Genomic DNA, 20,272 nt, shown 5'->3' on the forward strand with positions numbered 1-20,272 from the left:
AATTGGTTCTCTTCCCTCGAAGGCCATTATTCTTGTCTTTTCTGTTGAAAATGAAACATTGAAACATTGGAGGCTACAACCGCTAGAGTAAGATACCAGAGTATGTTGTCAGACAGCTTCGAAATTAAGACAGGAGTCCTACAAGGGGATGGTCTGTTGCCAATATTATTTAACCTAGTTTTGGATGAAGTGGTGAAGCAGTGGAGACAGTTGAATAGAACTATGGGAATTGAAGGTATACAGATTGGATATAAGATCAAACACAATGTCATAGTGGATTGTCTTGCCTTCACAGATGATATGGCATTGTTACATGAGAAGGAAGAAGATGCAAAGTTGGCACTAGCAAATCTAGCCGACACTGCAGAAAAGGTTGGTCTAAAAATAGCCTACAATAAGATGAAGGTACTGAATATGAAGACCAATTGGAATGTAAAAGGCCAAGTGGTAGAGAGAGTCAACAGCTTCCGGTACGTAGGTGAGAACATCACAGGTAAAGTATAAAGCAACAAAAGTACCACAGACAGAGCTCAACTGCTGCTGAAACTACGATATGCAGCCGTGACTACATATGGAAAGAAGAACCTCTCAAGGAATGCCAAACTGCGACACTAGATGATAACCATTAGGAATGCTGCATTATATCAAAATGAGATGCTGAGATTGGACAAGAGAGCATGCATACAATGGGAGAAGGAGGAAAGAAGAATCTTGAGACATACAGTATGGGGCACCAAAAAGCAAGGTGAAATCTGGGTACACAGATCAAGGCAGGAACTATATGAGAGTATAGAAGCAATCTCAAGTGTGATAAGAAAGAGTAGGTTAGGATTTGTTGGACATCTCATGAGGATGGAAGACAGTAGGCTGATGAAGAAGATGTTGAATGCAACCTGCTTAACTGGAAATAAGTGAAGGATGTCAGAGAAGATTGGGAGACTATTGACATAAAGGAAAAATATCCACTGATGACAGTACAGGATAGGTCTAAACACAGAAAGTTCATGGAAGGTGACAGATGGACAGACACCAGGATCCAGATTCAAATCACGGAAGCAGAAAGAAGGAGGAGGTACTGGGAATAAAGAAGACATGCCAAACAAGTCACTTGTGAACCTCAGGGGTAATTTTTTTTAGATTGAAAACTGATCTTCGTAGGTCATCTTCCGTCGTAGCCAGCAATGCAACATCATCAGCATATAATATGGCGTCTAGGTGTTTGAAGTGTCTATTTATAGATCTTGATCCATGGCGTCCTTGTTTCCAAGTTTCCATTATTGCATTCATATATATTATGAAAAGTAGACGGGAGAGTCCGCAGCCTTGTCTTACACCACCGTTTATTGATTTCCACTCGGTCTGGTTCTTGTTCAATTTTACAGAAATGAGATTGGATTTATAGATGTTGTAGATAGTGTTAATAATCTGTTGAGAGACGTTGTCTTGTTTTAGAATTTCAAGCAGTTTGTTGCTGTTTACTTGGTCAAAGGCCTTTTTAAAGTCCAAATTGAATTCTTAACATTTTTCTATTAATATCTTCATAGTGAAATATGCATCAGTGCAAGAGTGCCCTTTATGGAAACTTTGTTGTTCATTCCCCAGTTTATAACGTTGCTACAATGTATCTTTAATGATATTTGCATATATTTTATAATTTAAGTTAACAGTGGTAATTCCTCTCTAATTTTCACAATTTTTTATGTCACCTTTTTTGTGAAGAGGGATAACTATTGCTTTCTGCCAATTTTCTGGTGAATTGTCTCCAATCCAAATTTGATTTAAAATGCTGAGGAATCTTTGTTTGAAAATTTTACTTGAATATTTGAACAGTTCAGCATGTATTGCATCCTCTCCAAGTGCTTTACCATTCTTTAGTTTCTTCAAAGTTTGGTCTAGTTCTTCTAATGTTATAGATTCCAATGTATTGTTGTTAGATATTGGAAAAGTTAACACTTCATTTTTTGAACTTGTCCAGAGTATACACACACGCACACGCGCACACACACACACACACACACACACACGCACGCACGCACGCACGCGCACACACACGCACACACACACATATATTCACACATTTTCTCTCTCTCTCTCTCTCTATCTCTCTCATTATAGACTGTTATGCCTTTCAGCATTCAGTCTGCTGCAAGCCTCTGTGAATTTACTAAACGTCGCCACAATCCTCGATTTGCAATTAGTGTTGGGGCCTCATTTAGATCTAAAACTTCTTATTTTTAAATCATTAGAACCTGAGTCTAACCATCATCGTCTTGGTCTACCTCTACTTCTCTTACCCTCCATAACAGAATCCATTATTCTTCTAGATAACCTATCCTCCTCCATTCGCCTCACATGACCCCACCACCAAAGCCGGTTTATGCGTACAGCTTCATCCATCGAGTTCATTCCTAAATTAGCCTCTATCTCCTCATTCCGAGTACCCTCCTGCCATTGTTTCCACCGGTTTGTACAAGCAATCATTCTAGCTACTTTCATGTCTGTTACTTCTAACTTATGAATAAGATATCCTGAGCCCACCCAGCTTTCACTCCCGTAAAGCAAAGTTGGTCTGAAAACCGACCAATGTAAAGATAGTTTTGTCTGAGAGCTGACTTCCTTCTTACACAATACTGTTGATCACAACTGCGAGCTCACTGCATTAGTTTTACAACACCTTGATTCAATCTCACTTACTATATTATCATCCTGGGAGAACACACAACGTAAATACTTCAAATTAACGACCTGTTCTAGCTTTGTATCACCAATCTGACATTCAATCTGGTTATTCCAGCTCTGGAACTTTGGACTCTTAGATCGGCACCGTAGTACTGTTCGTTGAAAGTGAGAAGGTATGCGGTTTTTCATTTGATCGAGTATTTTATATGATAACATAGCTTTCAATTTTTGTAATGACCTATATTCAATTCAGTTAGGAAAACCACAAAGTCAGTCTTTTTGAGAATCCCGTAGCGAAGCATGGGTACATCAGCTAGTCCTTAATAAATGTATATTGTTTACAAAATTCTACTTATAATATCTTACAAACATAGTCAACTCATATACAGTACGGTATGTGAAATTACTTCTAATAATACTATACAACTGGTATACAATTAAAATTAACATTGAATTTATTTACATATTTATATTTTACCCATTTTGGAACCTAAGTAGCATAACAACCTGCTGCGTCTTAACCAGAGCCCCTTTTGCCACCACTTTTCAGAGTTCCTGAAGGGCCTTCACAGCTACCGTAGTGCTCCCAGGGCCCTCGAAGTCACCACTGTACTTCACCCCTACAGGCAATCCCCTACTTGGGCTGTCCAAACTCCGTAGACCAGGGGATGGAATTAATTTAATCACACACATTTTTTATTTACAATATCCTGCACTGGTCGAATGCCCTCTAACATTTCATTTATTATCTCTGTTGTTGTTTATTCTCTTCTTGAATATCTGTACAGATTTTGAAAAAGGATCAAACACTACCCTTGGTAAACTGTTCCACTCCTTCACACCCTTCCCAATGAATGAAAATTTACCCCAATCGCTTCTGCTAAAATTCCTTCTAATTTTGTACTTGTGGTCAGTTCTACCAATATAATTATTTTCCAACTGAAGCCTCTCACGGATATCTCTCCATGCTTCTTCTCCTGTATAGGCTCTATATAATCCTATAAGTCTAGTTTTCTCCCTTCTCTTACTTAAAGTTTCCCACCCAAGTTCCTTTAACATTTCTGATACACTACTCTTTCTCCTGAAATCCCCTGTTACAAACCTTGCTGCTTTCCTCTGCACACCATCTAGTTCTTTTATTAGGTATTCTTGGTGAGGATCCCAAAAACTGTTTGCATATTCCAATAATGGACGAACCATACTCAAGTAACTTTTTTCTTTTAATTCTTTGTTGCATTCTTTAAGTAGCCTCATTATGACATGTAACGATCTGTATGCTTTCCCAACAATGTTATCAACATGACCCTTCCAGTGCAAATTACTTTCAAATCTCACACCTAAGTATTTGCACTTGCCATCTTTTAGGATAACTACCTCATCCAAAGTATATTCAAATTCAGTTTCAAAGCTCCTGTTTGTAAATGTAACAGTTGATTTGCCTCCATTAATCTTCATATTATTTTCTTCAACCCATTCTTGGATACTCTCAAGATCCCTTTGTAATTCTGAACAATCCTCAATGTTATTTATTTCCCTATAAACAATTATGTCATCTGCATACAATCTTATTTTCGATGTTATATTGTTCCCTAAATCATTTGCGTATATTAAGAAAAGTAACAGACCGATTATACTCCCCTGTGCGATTCCCTTCCAAACTTTCTCTTCCTGTGATATATTATTCACTACTTTGACTTTCTGAACCCTTGAATTTAGAAATGTTTTTATCCAACGTATAACCCTTACGTCCAATCCTATTCCCTCCAATTTCTTTAATAATATTCCATGTTCCACTCTATCAAAGGCTTTGGAAAGATCTATGGCTATGCAATCTAACTGGCCTCCTGAATCTAATTCATCTGATATGTCCTGCTGAAATCCCACCAGTTGTGCCTCACAAGAAAATTTCGTTCTAAATCCATACTGGCTCCTCATGAACCAATTTTTATCATCACATATCCCTCTGATGTACTTTGCTATTAAACTCTCCAGTATTTTACAAACTATACTGGTCAGGCTGATTGGTCTGTAGTTCTCTGGTTTCCTTTTATCACCCTTTCCTTTATAAATTGGTAATATTATAGATTCCTTCCATTCCTTTGGTATTACACTATTATTTATGACATAGTCAAAGAGAAATTTTAAATAAGGCACTATATACCACCCCATTGTCTTTAATACCTCCCCAGTAATTTGATCACTTCCTGCTGCTTTTCCTTGCTGAAGCAGTTGGATTTCTCTGAAAATATCTTCATTCGTGAATGAGAAGCTTCTTGCATCCCTCTGTGTCTCTCCCTCTCTATCTTCTGTTACGGTTTCCAAGTCCTGACAATCTTCTACTGAATCTCTGAATTCCCTACTAAAGAGGTTTGCTTTCTCAGTATCTGTTAAATAGTGTTCACCCCCTTCTCCCACCATTGTAGGAATTTGGATTCCTTTTCCTTTTTGATTCCTAATATATGAATACAGCTTTTTCCATTTCCCGTTGTGGTCATTACCCTCTTGAAGAATGCCATTCATATAATTCTCTTTTGCTTCCTTTTTCACTCTATTCAGTTCCCTCATTAGCTGTTTTCTAGTTTCTCTATTCACCCTACCTTCTTTGATTTTTCCTGTTTACTATTCTACATTTTCTTTTTAATTTTCTTATTTCGCTTGTATAATAAACAGGGTCTGAGGTCATTTTACCCTTCTTAACAGGTACAAATCTCTTCTCTCCTTCCCAAATGATTCCTTTAAATTTAGCCCAAAGTGTATCCACATTATTCCCTTCACTTATCCAACAACTGAATTGTGATGGAAGGTAATTCCCAAATTCATCAACTTTAGTTTTTCTGTATAATTTCTTGTCTTTTGTGACCCTCTTATTAAGCATTTTTGGTACGAGTCCTACATCCATTATTACAGCCTTATGATCACCTATTCCTTTAATTACCTCAGTTTTACCAACAATTTCCCATGGTTTAACCAAGAATACATCTAGCAAGTTATTGAGACGAGTTGGTTCTTGTACTACTTGTGTAAATCCTCCCTCCCAAATTAACTTATTTGCCAGTTTCTGTTCATGGGCTTCACTTGCAGCTCCATTCCATTCAACTTCAGGCAAGTTTAGATCTCCCCCAATTATTACCGTATCATTATTGTTTTTATGAGTATAATCTATTATTTTCTCAAATATTTCCATGTCTCTTTCCTCTCTTCCAGGCCTATATGTTCCTATAATTCCCACCTCCTTCATATTATCACAAACTAATTTTATCCCTAATATTTCATCACTGAGCTGCATTCCCAGATCTACCAAAAAAAGTTTATTGCTTGAATTTGAAGATTAATGATATATAACTGACCTATATTTTGTATGATGATCCCCAATGTTAAGTATTTCAGGACCAGGTACGTTGCATGGACAGGATAGGGTGTCCTATAAAAAGGACAGTGGGCAAAAGGGGTATGATAATAAGAAAAATGTGTATGTCATTCTAATGTTATATTATTCTTAATTCCAATCTAATACAAGCAGTCTGATTATAGAATGAATTGTTGGAGTTTGAACCGAAGGGAATGCAGTAAAATGTAAGACTTCAAAGGATCTTGGTGTTTCTACATGGCACGGTAGTACTTCTCAAAACACTTCACATGCAGAGTTATGTTGCACTTTTTGCACCTCATAGATGCTTTTTTGTTGCATACCCTGCACTTTATTTGCTTCCCTTGGGATTCAATCATATGATCTACATGGTCATATCTGGAATCAGCATTTTTCTAGCGGCGATGGACGACTGCGCTTTTTTGCCATTTCAGTTTCCAAGTCATGTTTTGTCCACACGTATGCAGTGTTAGAAGGTACGGTCAATTTCGGGTGGTTTTCCTAGTAATGTTGCAGTTGGAAGTGTTATTTACAACTTCTTCATCTACTACATCGTCTTGTTCATGGTACATCATTTCAGCATCAGCACGTAACTGTGATCCAGGAAGATGATTCACGTTCAAATCGTCCTCTTCACCGGATTCCTCATGTCATCCATGGAACTAGGTGGTAACACAGCAACAGATGCCACATTACAGTCTGGTTTTTCCTCCAGAATTGACAAAATCTCATTCAGAGACAAGCTGGAATAGAGGAGAAGCAAACTATGTAATAGTACCCCTTATGTCCACTGTCCTATAAAGAGGACACTCAAATATAAATAAAAATCACATAGTCAATTATTTGCCACCAAGAATGGAGAGTTCATACATTCATTACTTGTACCTTGACCAACACATCACACCAATTGGATTATAAATACCAACAAAAGGTACTGCGAAACTTACTTTTCATTTTTCCGGGGAACGAGCTTTTCCATGATGCCAAAGTCTATTTGTTATAAAGGTATCAACAATGTACAGAAACTTCTTTAAACTACTTGAAACCAAAAAAAAAAATGACAGTTTATATCTTTAGTGGGCTACCAACATAACAATTAGCACCAATTTTTACTTGACGGCTTAGACAGTAGTTAAAGATGGTGCGTATGTCTTCTGTCTTTAAAATTGGACAGTGGGATTTTTGGGTTAAGGCTGTGCCTAGGTGGCATGTTAAAAACTGTTTACCTGGTCGTTTCTTAAATGATTTTGAAGAGGTTGGAAATTTATTGTACATCTCCCTAGGTGAATAAACTAATACTGTATTTATATCAATTTGTCCTCTTCAGGTGGTGGTGATGACTATTGTTTTAAAAGGAAGTAAATCTTGGCAACCATTCTCTTGTTCTCTTACCATTCCTACTTTTAAATAATTCCATTCAAGCTAATATCATTCTACACCATCTCGCCAATGACAGCTTGGAATATACTGCCTAGTCAAGCAGCTCATCTCCTTAATCCCAAGTCCTCCCAGCCCTAAATTGACAACAATTTTGTAACATTACTTTTTTTTGTCAGAAATCAACCACAGCAAGTCATACTGCTTTCCTTTGGATCATTTCCAGTTTTCAAATTCTTGGTGAGGGACCCCATACAGTGGAACCATAATTTAATGGAGGTCTGACCATTGACTTATGTGGCCTCTCCTTTACATCCTTACAACATCAAAGAGTGTGGATAAACTCAGATAAATATCATATTGGTGATAACTTCTATCTGTGCTGGAAGTTTAACCTCATTCCTGTGAACACTGCACCTTTCTGTGAGCTTACTGTGAAGCACATTGGATTTTTGAAGTTTTTGTCATAAACCATTTGTATTTTGTTTCTGCAGCTCAGTATTCTGTGGGATGTATAAACTTGAGATCACCCAATACCAACAGTTTCTGAGTGCTGTCAGAATGATTTCGAGTTTATTTTCCCAACTCTGTTTAGTGGTTGTTTCCTTGTAAATTTCTAGAAATTATATACAATTGGTAGTAGCCCTGGCCATAAAGACTCATTAATGGCTGCAGGATTCATTACTCTGATCATTCAGTATTTCCCTATGAAGGACAAACAGAAGCATTAAAAACAAAAATGCCCAACTCATCTCCACAAATTCTACGAGGCGTGTTTTTTAAGTAAGGTCCTTTTGAAAATAAGTACACAATGAAAGGTTATTTCAAAAAAGTAAATTTATTTTCAGAAAGTACATTCTTCACTCTATTTTTTGACATAGTTGCCAAGTTTGTTCAAGCACTTATCATACCTCATAACCAATTTAAAAATACCCTCTTCATAGAAACTTCCCGCCTGCTCTGATAACCAAGAGTTCATTGCCATTTTCACGTTGTCCTCATCATTCTAATGTTTGCCACTGAGGTGATCTTTGAAGTAGAGGAACAGATGGTAATCGCTCAGCGCAAGATCAGGACTGTAGGGTGGGTGGTCTAAAACTTCCCAGCCAAAACTGTCCAATAAATCATAGGTCTGACCTGCAGTGTGAGGTCTTGCATTGTCATGGAGAAGGCCAATTCCCTTTGTCAGCATGCCGTGTCTTTTGTTTTGAATCGCTCTGCGTAGCTTTCTCAGGGTTTGGCAGTATGCTTTTGCATTGATAGTGGTTTCTCGTTGCAAGAAGTCGACCAACAAAACACCATGCCTATTCCAAAACACCGACGCCATGTTTTTGCGCTGGGACAGAGTCTGTTTGGCCTTCACCTTTACAGGCAAGTGTGCGTGTCTCCATTCCATGCTCTGTTGCTTCGATTCGGGTGTGATATGTGAAACCCATGTTTCGTCTCCAGTTACGAGCTGACTCAAGAAGCCGTCACCTTCTTCGTCATAACGAGTCAAGAACTTCATCGCACACTCAAATCTTTGGTTTTTGTGGTTCTCTGTTAGGAGTTTTGGGACCCAATAGGAGCACAGTTTCCTAAAGTTTAGGTGTTCGGAAATAATGTTGTAAAGCACTGATCTCGACATGTCAGGAAGTTCATTTGAGAGAACTGTTATTGTGAAGCGCCTGTTCTCACGAATCTTCGCTTCAACTGAAGCCACCAAATTGTCTGTAATCAAAGAAGGGCAACTGGAGCGGTCCTCATCATGGACGTTGTCACGGCCATCTTTGAATTGTTGTACCCACTTACACACTTTGCTTTCACTCATAACAGTATCACCGTACACTTCGTAAATCTGTCGATGAATTTCTGCAGCAGACAGGTTCCTTGCTGACAAAAACCGTATCACCGACCGAACCTCACACGCGGCAGGTGAGTTGATAGTCTTAAACATTTTGAAAGCACAGAACAGAACCGTACAGGTTAGCTACAAAGCTGAAACTGAGCACAGTTGTTCCCAAGGCATGCCGGTACACGACGCATGCACTCGTTGTGATATGTGCGTGAACTACTAGTGTCTAGAACAAAACGGACCTTACTAAAAAAACACGCTTCATATTTTCATAGATTCCTTCATCATAATTCCTTATTCCTGTTCTCAGTATGTTGAAAGGAAAATAAATTGAGATGGAAAACTGGTATATTTTCTTTTTCTACTCAGCTTGATGGTGAGAAGAAACTGATCAACAAAAACAGGGATTGATGTTTCTTATTTCCAACAATCTGTGAAGAAATAGAATAAGAATCAATGTTGAGTGAGCTTTTCTATGGCTGGGGTGAGTGGCTCAGATGGTAGAGCGCTGGCCTTCTGACCCCAACTTGGCAGGTTAGATCCTGACCCAGTCCGATGATATTTGAATGTGCTCAGATACATCAGCCTTGTGTAGGTAGATTTACTAGCATATAAAATAAACTCCCGTAGGACTAAATTCCGACACCTCATCATCTCCGAAAACCGTAAAAGTAGTCAGTGGGATGTAAAGCCAATAACATTATTATTATTATTAGCTTATCCATGAAGAAGTAGAATTTGTCTTTGTCCTTTTGTACATTTACATTTCTGCTTGTCTTCCTCTTCCCATACTGACCTGTTAATGTCAGTATTATTTGTATGTTTCCTATCCTCCTTCCTAGTCTTCATAAAGTAGTAAAGGATTTTGAAACAGTCACACAAGTATCAGAAGCTTTGAAAAATTACACTGCTATCACATATCATTATTTAACTAATACAGTTTTCTTTACGTCACACCAACACAGATAGGTCTTATGGCGATGATGGGATAGGAAAGGCGTAGGAGCGGGAAGGAAGTGGCCATGACCTTAATTAAGGTACAGCCCCAGCATTTTCCTGGTGTAAAAATGGAAAACCACAGAAAACAATCTTCAGGGCTGCCGACAGTGAGATTCGAACCCACTATCTCCCAGTTGCAAGCTCACAGCTGCGTGCCCCTAACCGCACGGCCAACTTGCCCGGTAATATTTAACTAATCCTGTGGTAGATATTCTCATCTTTTTGAGGTTAATAAGGACACTGATTATAAAATAGTGATTCATATTGCCTGCAAATTTCTATAACAATATTGATAATGGTTAAGAAAATCTTGGAGATTTAGTACTTTACAAGGTTTCTTATTGGACAAATGAAAAAAACAAGTTTCTAATCATAAATGTGATTGGTCTCTTTCAGGCAGGATATAATATTGAAGACTTAGGAGGCATAGATTACCCACCATATGCCCACTACAGAATGAGATTTCCTCGTTCTGTATCTCAGTCAACTCATATTAGTTTTGCTGATTCTGACAGTGAAGATGACTGGCCACTTTTTAATCCATCCAAGAAACGAAGCAAAATGTGTATTCCTAAGGCAAAAAGAAATGTGAAACCAAGTAATGATACCAGGATTCTAAAACAAGAAACAAGTTACAACATTGAATCAGTGGTAAGTGACTATCAAACATGTGAAATGAGAACCAAGGTAATTAAAAATATCATCCTTCAACAGTAATTTTAGCTTGCCAGATCTTTAAAATAAATATATAAATAAATACATATAAATATTATAAATATGAAGACAAAACAAAAATCACAGGACAAGGGGAACCTTTAAAAAATAACTTGGTATTTTGTTGTATCACTTGACCAGTAGTAGTAATTTGTTTCATATGATTATCTAAAAGTTGTCTGGCTCCTCGGCTAAATAATGAGCATACTGGCCTTCGGTTCAGAAGGTTTTGGGTCGATTTTTGACCGGGTTGAGGATTTAAATCTTAAATGGTTAATTTCCTTGGCTGGAGGATGGGATTTTTGTACTGTCCCCAACATTCCTGCAATCCTCACACCACATGACACTATTCTCCACCATAGTACATGCAGTTTCTTATTCACAGCAGATGCTGCCCATCCTCATCAGAAGGTCTGCCTTACAAGGGCTGACCAATAGCCTCATGAAATTATTATTAGGTATCTAAGAGAGACCCTCAAATGCTCCGAGGGTAGCATGTGAATTCATATAAAAAGTTAGAAAAAAGATAATATCATAGTGTCATAACAATCTGCCACCCACCTACAGAGCATAATTAGGTCACCTTCATTACCATGTCAGGTTCCTCTGTGGATCAGTAATAGAGCATTGGCCTCTGGATTGCAAGACCATGTGTTCAAAGCCGACAGAGGTAGTTAGATTTTTGAAGAACAGGAAAAAGTCTATTCGGTATTCCATGTCATAATATACCGGCACATAAAAAGTCTCCTGTAATACATGTGGTGTTTACCTGACAAAATTAACTAAATTTCAGCCATAGATTGCCTGAAGAATATCTGGTTTACTCTGTCATCTGGTAGAGTAAAACAGAACATTGAAATTGATGTGGAGGCAGTCTAAATGGTGTCCCCCAAAAATACTCACACATGGTAGCCGAAGCCATACAATTATTAATTAAAAATACCTTGTCTAACTGCCTCATGCCTACATACAGTACGTGTATTGATACTATCAGGCAGTGCTTTTTTTTTCTGTTGATGTGCAGTACTGGAACCTTTCCCTCATTTTTAAAAAAAGAACTGTGATTTATTTACAGAGAAGTTTACTATAAATATTCCAGCAGATGGTACTGTGTTCATAAATTGAATATTCAGTTTTGATTCTCGCAGGTTGGTACCATGCTTTCATGTTGCATAGGTTGGTAACTTAGCCAGAAACAGCTATTTTTGTTCATTTTCCGACTGTTTCCAATGTCATAGAGTTCTATATTCACTCTATCGGGCAAGTTGCCATGCGGTTAGGGATGCACACCTCTGAGCTTGCATCTGGGAGATAATAGGTTCGAACCCCACTGTCGGCGGCCCTGAAGATGATTTTCCGTGTTTTCCCATTTTCACACCAGGTAAATGCTGGGGCTATGCCTTAATTAAGGCCATGGCTGCTTCCTTCCCACTCCTAGTCCTTTCCCATCCCATTGTTGTCACCATAAGACCTATCTGTGTCAGTGGAACGTAAAAAAACCACACATTCACTCAGCAACATGCAGGTGTTCACATGGGTTTTGAATAAATCCATTGTAAATTAAATAAGTGCAATCATTGTTCAAAAGCTGGGCTGAGTGGCTCAGGCGATTGAAACGCTGGTCTTCTGACCCCAACTTAGCAGGTTTGATCTGGCTCAGTCTGGCGGTATTTAAAGGTCTCAAATACATCAGCCTCATGTCAGTAGATTTACTGGCACATAAAAGAACTCCTGCAGGACTAAATTCTGGCACCTCGGCATCTTCGAAAACTGTAAAAGTAGTTAGTGAACTGTAAAACCAATAATATTATTATTACATTGTTCAAAATGAGTGAAGTTAGTAGTTACTTTATGTTAATGAGCAAAATAATGCTGAAGAAGTAGAAATTGTCAAATTTACTTTTGATCCAGTAAAACACAAAACTATTGCCGAAAATACATGTCAAAAAACCAAGACCGAAGGTCAACGGGGTTAAAAGAAAACAGATTCTGATAATGACAGGTCAAACTGATGGGCACTTCCACAAAACAAGTTGGCTTCTACAAGAGAAGGGAGTGTATGACGACAACGAGGGTATATTGGAATGTGTGTTACAAGTGTGGAAGTTGCTGTAATAGCACATCTTCATCTTCTTCATCTTGAACCAGCTCCAGTTTCCCAGGTGTGGTGAATGAGCACTCTCCATTTACTTCTGTCCATGTAGAGGTTTCCTTCCATATCCTGCTGCAAATCCAGACCTCATCCAGCTAGATCATGTCTAATTTGATCAATCCGTCTCTTTCTTGGCTGACTTCTTGAACTTTTGCCTCCAATTTCCTTCTCAAACCACACTCTAGCTGTTCTTTGTAGGTCCATTCCTTTGAGATGACCAAACCATTTCAGCCTCGCTTTGACACAGATCTCACTAAGGGAATTTTTTCACTTGGACAAGATGGCATATCTCATCGTTTCTTATTTTGTTCCTCCTCGTTTTCTGAATTATAGTTCTTACGAACTTCATTTCCACTGCTTGCAGTTTGCTGATATTTCTGTTGGTTTGGATGCAGGTTTCTAGACTGTATGTGGTAACTGGTACAAAAAAGCTCCTGTAGAGTACTAATTTTGATCTTAATGGAACTTGCTTATCCCAAAGAAGTTTTTTACCCTGCCAGCCAACATTTTGACGGTAAAAATATTTTTGACAAACGGGACTCAGGCCAGCTAAGTGCAGTGTGAGACGAAAATTATGGACTTCACGTTTTAACGATATTGGCCGCCAGACAATCTGTTCTATTTAATGCTTATTGATACATATAATGTCTTCTCATACTCCAGAATAGAAGAAAATTATTCATTCATTTCACTGAAAAACATATTTTTCACAAAACAGTTCAAGTATGATGGTCATCATTGCATTGTTATGGTAACCCATATCTGGTACCAATTATCTCTCAAATGTTCCAGTTTTCTCAATATACGTATCTGTTGAAGGCAACAGAAGTAAAGATGTACGTAGTTCGAACTCATGCCAATAGATTTAGCTGTATACCTACCTCATCATGGCAAATGTAAGACAATAACTTCACTGATAGAAACGTATTTTTCTTCAAAAAGTAATGGTCGTGAGAGGTTAATTGTGTTTTTCTTGTAAAGAAAACATAGAAATCTACAACTGGTACCAATTTCAGCTGTTGAAACCTTCTCGTTTTTTCAATATTGCTGTGAATGACAGATAGAATTAAGGATTTTATATATATAAAGATAGATCCCTTACTCTTTTTCATCTTTGGCTGTTAAGGGCTTGCGCTGATTTCAACCAATATTTGTTATGTGATAAGAATATTGACTTATTAATCTAAACCTGTATAAGTTCCCAATTTGGAAATCCAAATAAAAGAAAACCTGAAGTCAGTAAATATCTCATGACAGTAATTAAGTGCTTTATGAAAAGTCATCTCTATATTAAAAGAGTTTACTAAAAACAGCTTTGGCAAATCCATCCATTGATTCTACTGGACTGATTTGCTTCATTTTTGTTTCATTCTCTCCGGAATTACATGCCGGTGAATTATGAGACATTGATAGGTCTCTAAGTTCAGCCAACTTTGAGTAATCATAAAATCATATCATTAAATGATCCCTCCAATAATTGCAGATGAAAGCTTACCCTAACCCTTACAAGTTGCTTTACGTCGCACTGACTCAGATAGGTCTTATGGTGACGATGGGGCAGGAAAGCGCTAGGAGTGGGAAGGAAGCGTTCGTGGCCTGGGAAACCACGGAAAACCATCTTTAGGGCTGCCGACTGTGGGGTTCGAACCCACTATCTCCCAAATATTGGATACTGACCATACTTAAGCGACTGCAGCTATCGAGCTCGGTTTACCCTAACCCTCAATACATTCTGTACTTAGCAGGTTGCTAAGCGACTAACACTTCCAACTTTCCTGATATATGTGATTTTCAGTCTTATTAATGTCATTGCATGCAGCCATGTTTGATTACTGCCTCTCAAGCCAGAGAGTATACACTTCCTCTGATCATGGAATAATATTATTGTGAGCTATATACTCTTTGATTCTTCTGACCTTCCCCAGCTTCTAAATATACTCAACAGATGGCAGAACATTTCTAATAACTTACATGCTGCTATGGGAAAACAGTTGACGTACGCACAGAAGGGAAGGTATCAAGTTGACTACCCTTCTGTATGACCATTACTAATAATAAAGCCTAGGGACAATCACTTGAAAAAATAGGTATCTACTTATCTGAACCAGTATTCAGTCATGAGCACTATGTATGCTGCACTATCTCGGGCAAGATCATTTGAAAATGTTAAGAATGAGATACGCCCAAATGGTCGAAGCACAGTGAAAACTTTTTGGAAAGAAGTGTTATATACTACAGTATGAATGAATCAGTTATTATGTACTGGTATTGAATGTTCATAAAATTATTGGAAAGGGTAGGCAAAACAATATGACTATGACAGGCGTATACAAAAGTGGATGTTGGTATATTTGAAACTAATAGACTCAAAAACTACTGGACTGATTTTGCTGAAAATTTCACAATTCATTCTTATTACTTCTGAGAGTGTTTAGGAAGTGGTTGGAATGAAATCAGATTGGTAGTTTTATTATGATAAGTAATTTTATGTAATTAATTTAATTACAAAGCTGCACCAAGATTGGATCGAACTTGACGGACAGAACGTCGCTAGGCGACGACTTACTCTGTATCATGATAGTATGGTAAGAATTGCTGTATATAGGAGGATGGGAAGATGCCGCCATGTTTTATGAGCTAAACTTGGTACAAATATGACTTGCTATATGGAATAAGTGTGGGGCACGGGGTGAAATGTAAGAGGATTTGAAAATGACCGATATTAGAGCCGTATCCATAGTTTTCAGGGTCACTGAGATAACTGTGACCCTCAAGTTGTAGTTTAAGTCAAAGTTCATTCCAAACGGCACCCTTAGGGGTGGGGGTTGAAAGGGGGGTGAAATATAAAAATAATATAAATCGACCAATATCAATGTAAAATCCATAGTTTTTGTGGTCGCTGAGATGAATAAGCGCACTCCAGGTGTCGTTTTAAGTCCAACTACAGCCCCATCAGTATGGGGGTGAGAGATGGTGGTGGTGATTATTGTTTTAAGAGGAAATACAACTAGGCAACCATCCTCTATTAACTAATCAGAGGGAAACTGAACTGATCCACCACTTCGAAAAAGGAAGGTAGCGGCCAAAGAAAGAAAAGAACAAGAGTTGACCAAGTGAGGTCAGATAGGATAGATCAAAGTGAGGAGCCTGACACAAGTTGAAGCAATACCAGGACGCAGCTAAGGGCCCCATGGTCGCCAACACATGCTCCAAAGTTAAGAGCCCTGGGACCATTTCAGTCGCTTCTTACAACAGGCATGGGATACCATGGGTGCTATTCTACCACCCACACCTGCCAGGGAATGTGGGGGTGAGAAGGGGTGCAAAAGAATATACAAAGTGATACAGAAGAATGGGAGAATGTTCCAGCATAGCTCTCAACCAAACTTGATACACACATGACTTACTATCTGGAAAAATGACCGTGTGGACAAGACACCACTAGTAACCTTAGGGAAGGGAGTGTCATGTAAAAAAAATTTAAACAATCGATATTGGTGTCCAAGGCATAGTTTTCAGGGTTGCTGAGATGAATAGTGACCATCTGGATGTCGTTCAAGTAAAAGTTCAGCCACCATCGACATGGGGGCTAGGAGTGTTGAAGAATAACATGTCCAAACTGACCGAGCACGGAGAATATTTTCGTGCTATCCACTTTGTTGTAACTCGCCACTAGATGGCACTGCAGCATATCAACTTATATACCTTTCAATCAGTCGCAATAATCATATCGACGTATCAGTCCTCAATAATAACAAATAGTGATTGTGACTATACAGGCCGACGGGATGACCCGCCATTGTGTCGGCAGGAGGGAAATGGTCCATTGATAACGGGACTGCAAAAATGGCTCCCAAATCAGCTGTGAAACTCCATTCTAAGAGTAATCTCCTATTTTTATGGAAGGCCATACCGAGGGCACATAGAGGACCTGGTGTAGTAGTCTGGCATCATTTATACGGCGCACATACCCTGTCCATCTAAGGCAATGGCCAACGACCAATGCTTCTGTACTCTTAACACATGCTTTCTCGAGAATTTCAACATTATCAACATACTTCTCCCACTTGATGTTCATGATGGAACATACTTTTTGCTGGTGAAAACACTCCAGCTTTTTGATGTCACAGTGGTGTAAAGTCCATGTTTCACAGCCATAGAGAAGTGTAGAGATGACTACAGCTTGGTATACCATTAGTTTCGTGCTAATTGTAAGGTCTTAATTCCTGAAGATCAGTGGGATAATCGGCCAAAGGCCACATGAGCAGCACGAAGTCTGTTTTCCGCATCTTGTTCTAAAGTACAGCTCTTTGACAAGATACTCGCAAGGTACCGGTATGTAAAGTGGTGTACTTGTTCTAGTTTGGTGTTTGAGATGGTAATGTTAAATTCTGGGGTGTTAGTCCCTGGTGCAGTCTGAGCAAGTATCTTAGTTGTTTTTTTTCATTGATGGTGAGGCCAAAAGGATCATATGCATCCTTTGAAACTGTTGACTGACTGTCCCAGTTCTTTGAGTGTAAGAGCCGGTGGTGCCCTAGTAACACTGTTATGTGTATGTGAGTAAAGTCTGGCCAAGTTGAAGAGGCCACCATCAAAGTGGTATTTGATCTCTACTCCAGGGTTGTCTGTTGTTTCATAAATCATAGCCGCCAGATACAAGGCAAACAGAGTTGGAGTAAGTATGCAACACTGCTTCTATCCATGTGTGATTGGAAATGGTTCAGAGAAGTTGTTTTGATGGAGAATCTGTCCAGTAATACCATCATGAAGTATTTGCACTAGGACCACAAAATTCTCAGGACAGCCAAAGCATCTCAGAACTGCCCACATCGTGAGTCTTCAAACAGTATCGAAAGCCTTTTCCAGGTCATAAAACACAAAATAGAGAAGGCTTTTGTTTTCTCTGCAGTTTTCTTGCAGTTAGTTGTCTTGCACAAGAGATCATGTCAACAGTACCTCATGTCAACAGTACCGCCTTGAGACTCTGATTGAGTCCCCTCGTAGATGACCTGCAGGCAGCTAAGCAGGATGCTTGCAAGAAGTTTACCTACAATAGATAACAGAGTAATACCATGAAAGTTGTCATGTATACTACGGTCACCTTTCTTGAAAATAGGGATGATATTGGCATTTTTGAGATCAGTGGGTACTTTTTGGGTTTCCCAAATTGAGAGGATGAGCGAGAAAAGCCTTGTTTTTAGGGGTAAGACTCCACACTGAATTACTTCTAGAGGGATGTTGTCTGGTACAGGTGCTCTCTTAGGAGCCTATCAAGTGTCACACAGAATTCTTGATAAGTTGGTGGCATTGCCATCCGTGGCTGTGGGGGAAATTGTGGCACATTCCGTAGAAAGTCATTGGCAGCAGTGGAGCTTCAGTTTTAAAAAATGGAGAAGTGTTCTTCTAATGCTCCAGGATTTGTGTACAATTATTATTCTTCCTCTGTATGCCTTGCCCAGTCTCCCAGACATTGGCGATCAGTATGGACAGTGTTCTTCAATCTTCAGCAACACGGTAGAGTTGTGCAACGGTTCGTATTCCAGTCCAGTCTGGAATGTTCTTGAGACATGACATTCTTTTTCTGCCTACTCCTCGCTGTCCTTTGATTTTGCCCTTTAAAATGAGGTGTAATACTGCATATCTTTCACCACGTAACACAGGCCCCAAGTACACAATTTCCCTGCATTTGATGTTGATCAGTAGTTCACTTTTAGAGTTTGCTCTCTGTTATATTTGTTTGTTAGAGACATGCTCTCTCCAGGAGACGCTTAGCATTCGTCTATGAAACCACACTTCTAGAACTTCCAGCCTTTTTATGGTGGTCATTTTTTTTAAGTCCAAGCTTCAACTCCATAAAGCAATTGACCAAACATAACATTTAACCATGCGCTGTCTCATTTTTTTGTGAAGGCATTATCACACAGTAAAGCCTTCATTTTCTTGAATGCTGATCTTGTCATTTCTATACGGGTCTTAATTTTGGGATCTGGTTTTAAATCATCTCATATCCAACAACCAAGGTATTTAAATTTGTCAACTTGTTGGATTTGTTGACCTTTCAGTTTCAGAAGAGATTTAACTCTTCCTTGAATGAAAACCATTATTTTAGTTTTCTTAGTGTTGATTGTGAGACCCATTTCTTCTCCAACTGTATTAAGCTTGTCTAAGTACAGTTGTTGGCTTTCAATACTACTAGCAAGAAGTATTGTGTCATCTGCATATCTGAGTGCGCATGTTAGTTCTCCATTGACCTTGATTCCCACTTCTGTATCTGTTACTGCTTTAAATACAGCTCCTGAGTAAATGTTGTATAATAATGGGGACAAAACACAACCTTGTCAAAAACCCTTGCCTGATTTACATATAGTCTGATGTATCACCATCAATCTTCACCACAGCTTTTTGATCCCAGGTTTTTGATGATTCTTATATCTTTACTGTCAATTCCAGTTTGTTGGAGTATTGTGATGAGCTCATCGTGTTTTACTCCATCAAATGTTTTTTCATAATCTATGAAGCAGGCAAATACATCTTTCTGTTGGTCCTAGCATTTTTGGAGAAGAGTTGTTAATCCAAATAGATCCTCACGAGTTCCATAACCATTTCTAAATCCAAACTGGGTATCTTCTATCTGGTCTTCACATTTCTTTCATATTTGAGCATGTATAATTCTCAGGAAGGATTTCAACAAATGGCTCATTAAGCTTATAAGACAATATTAGTTGCATTTTTAGAAGTTGATTGTTTTGGCAGGGGAATGAAAGAAAAAGATATTTCTCCAGAGTTATATATGTTACGAGCAGGATACATGTGCTTCGCTACGGTATTATACTGAAATTTATAATTCAATGCTTAACATTTTATATATAATCTGCCAAAATTCGCATTCTGACGGCAAAGTTCTTCCCATTTTTTATCTTTCTTTCCAGCAATCAATTTCGGGCTTCCCGGGCTAGGTCCAGGTATTCTTTCTGGTTAGTTGGGTCCCTAAATATTTGCCATCTTTTCCTATAAACATTTTAAATATGGATCAAATCCTAGAGGAGATCCGGTGTGGTGTCGTCTTGGGTGCCTTGGCAGTACTGAACCCGCGGCCGGACTGCATTCATAGTCATTACCCGGTCAGGACCCGTTTCCAGCGCAGTCCGCA

At 38.7% G+C, this 20,272-nt stretch overlaps 1 protein-coding gene across 2 annotated transcripts in view; it reads left to right on the forward strand.

Annotated features, from left to right (window-relative positions):
- Positions 1-20,272, forward strand: part of LOC136867367 (uncharacterized) — a 123,735-nt gene that overhangs the window by 25,035 nt on the left and 78,428 nt on the right. For both annotated transcript variants that reach the window (XM_067144544.2, XM_067144545.2), the window contains one exon: positions 10,653-10,907. In XM_067144544.2, coding sequence (XP_067000645.2) covers positions 10,653-10,907 — 255 coding nt within the window. The remainder of the gene's footprint in view (positions 1-10,652; positions 10,908-20,272) is intronic.

The sequence above is a fragment of the Anabrus simplex genome, chromosome 3 (genome assembly GCF_040414725.1).
Source record: "Anabrus simplex isolate iqAnaSimp1 chromosome 3, ASM4041472v1, whole genome shotgun sequence".
Lineage (NCBI taxonomy): Eukaryota > Metazoa > Arthropoda > Insecta > Orthoptera > Tettigoniidae > Anabrus > Anabrus simplex.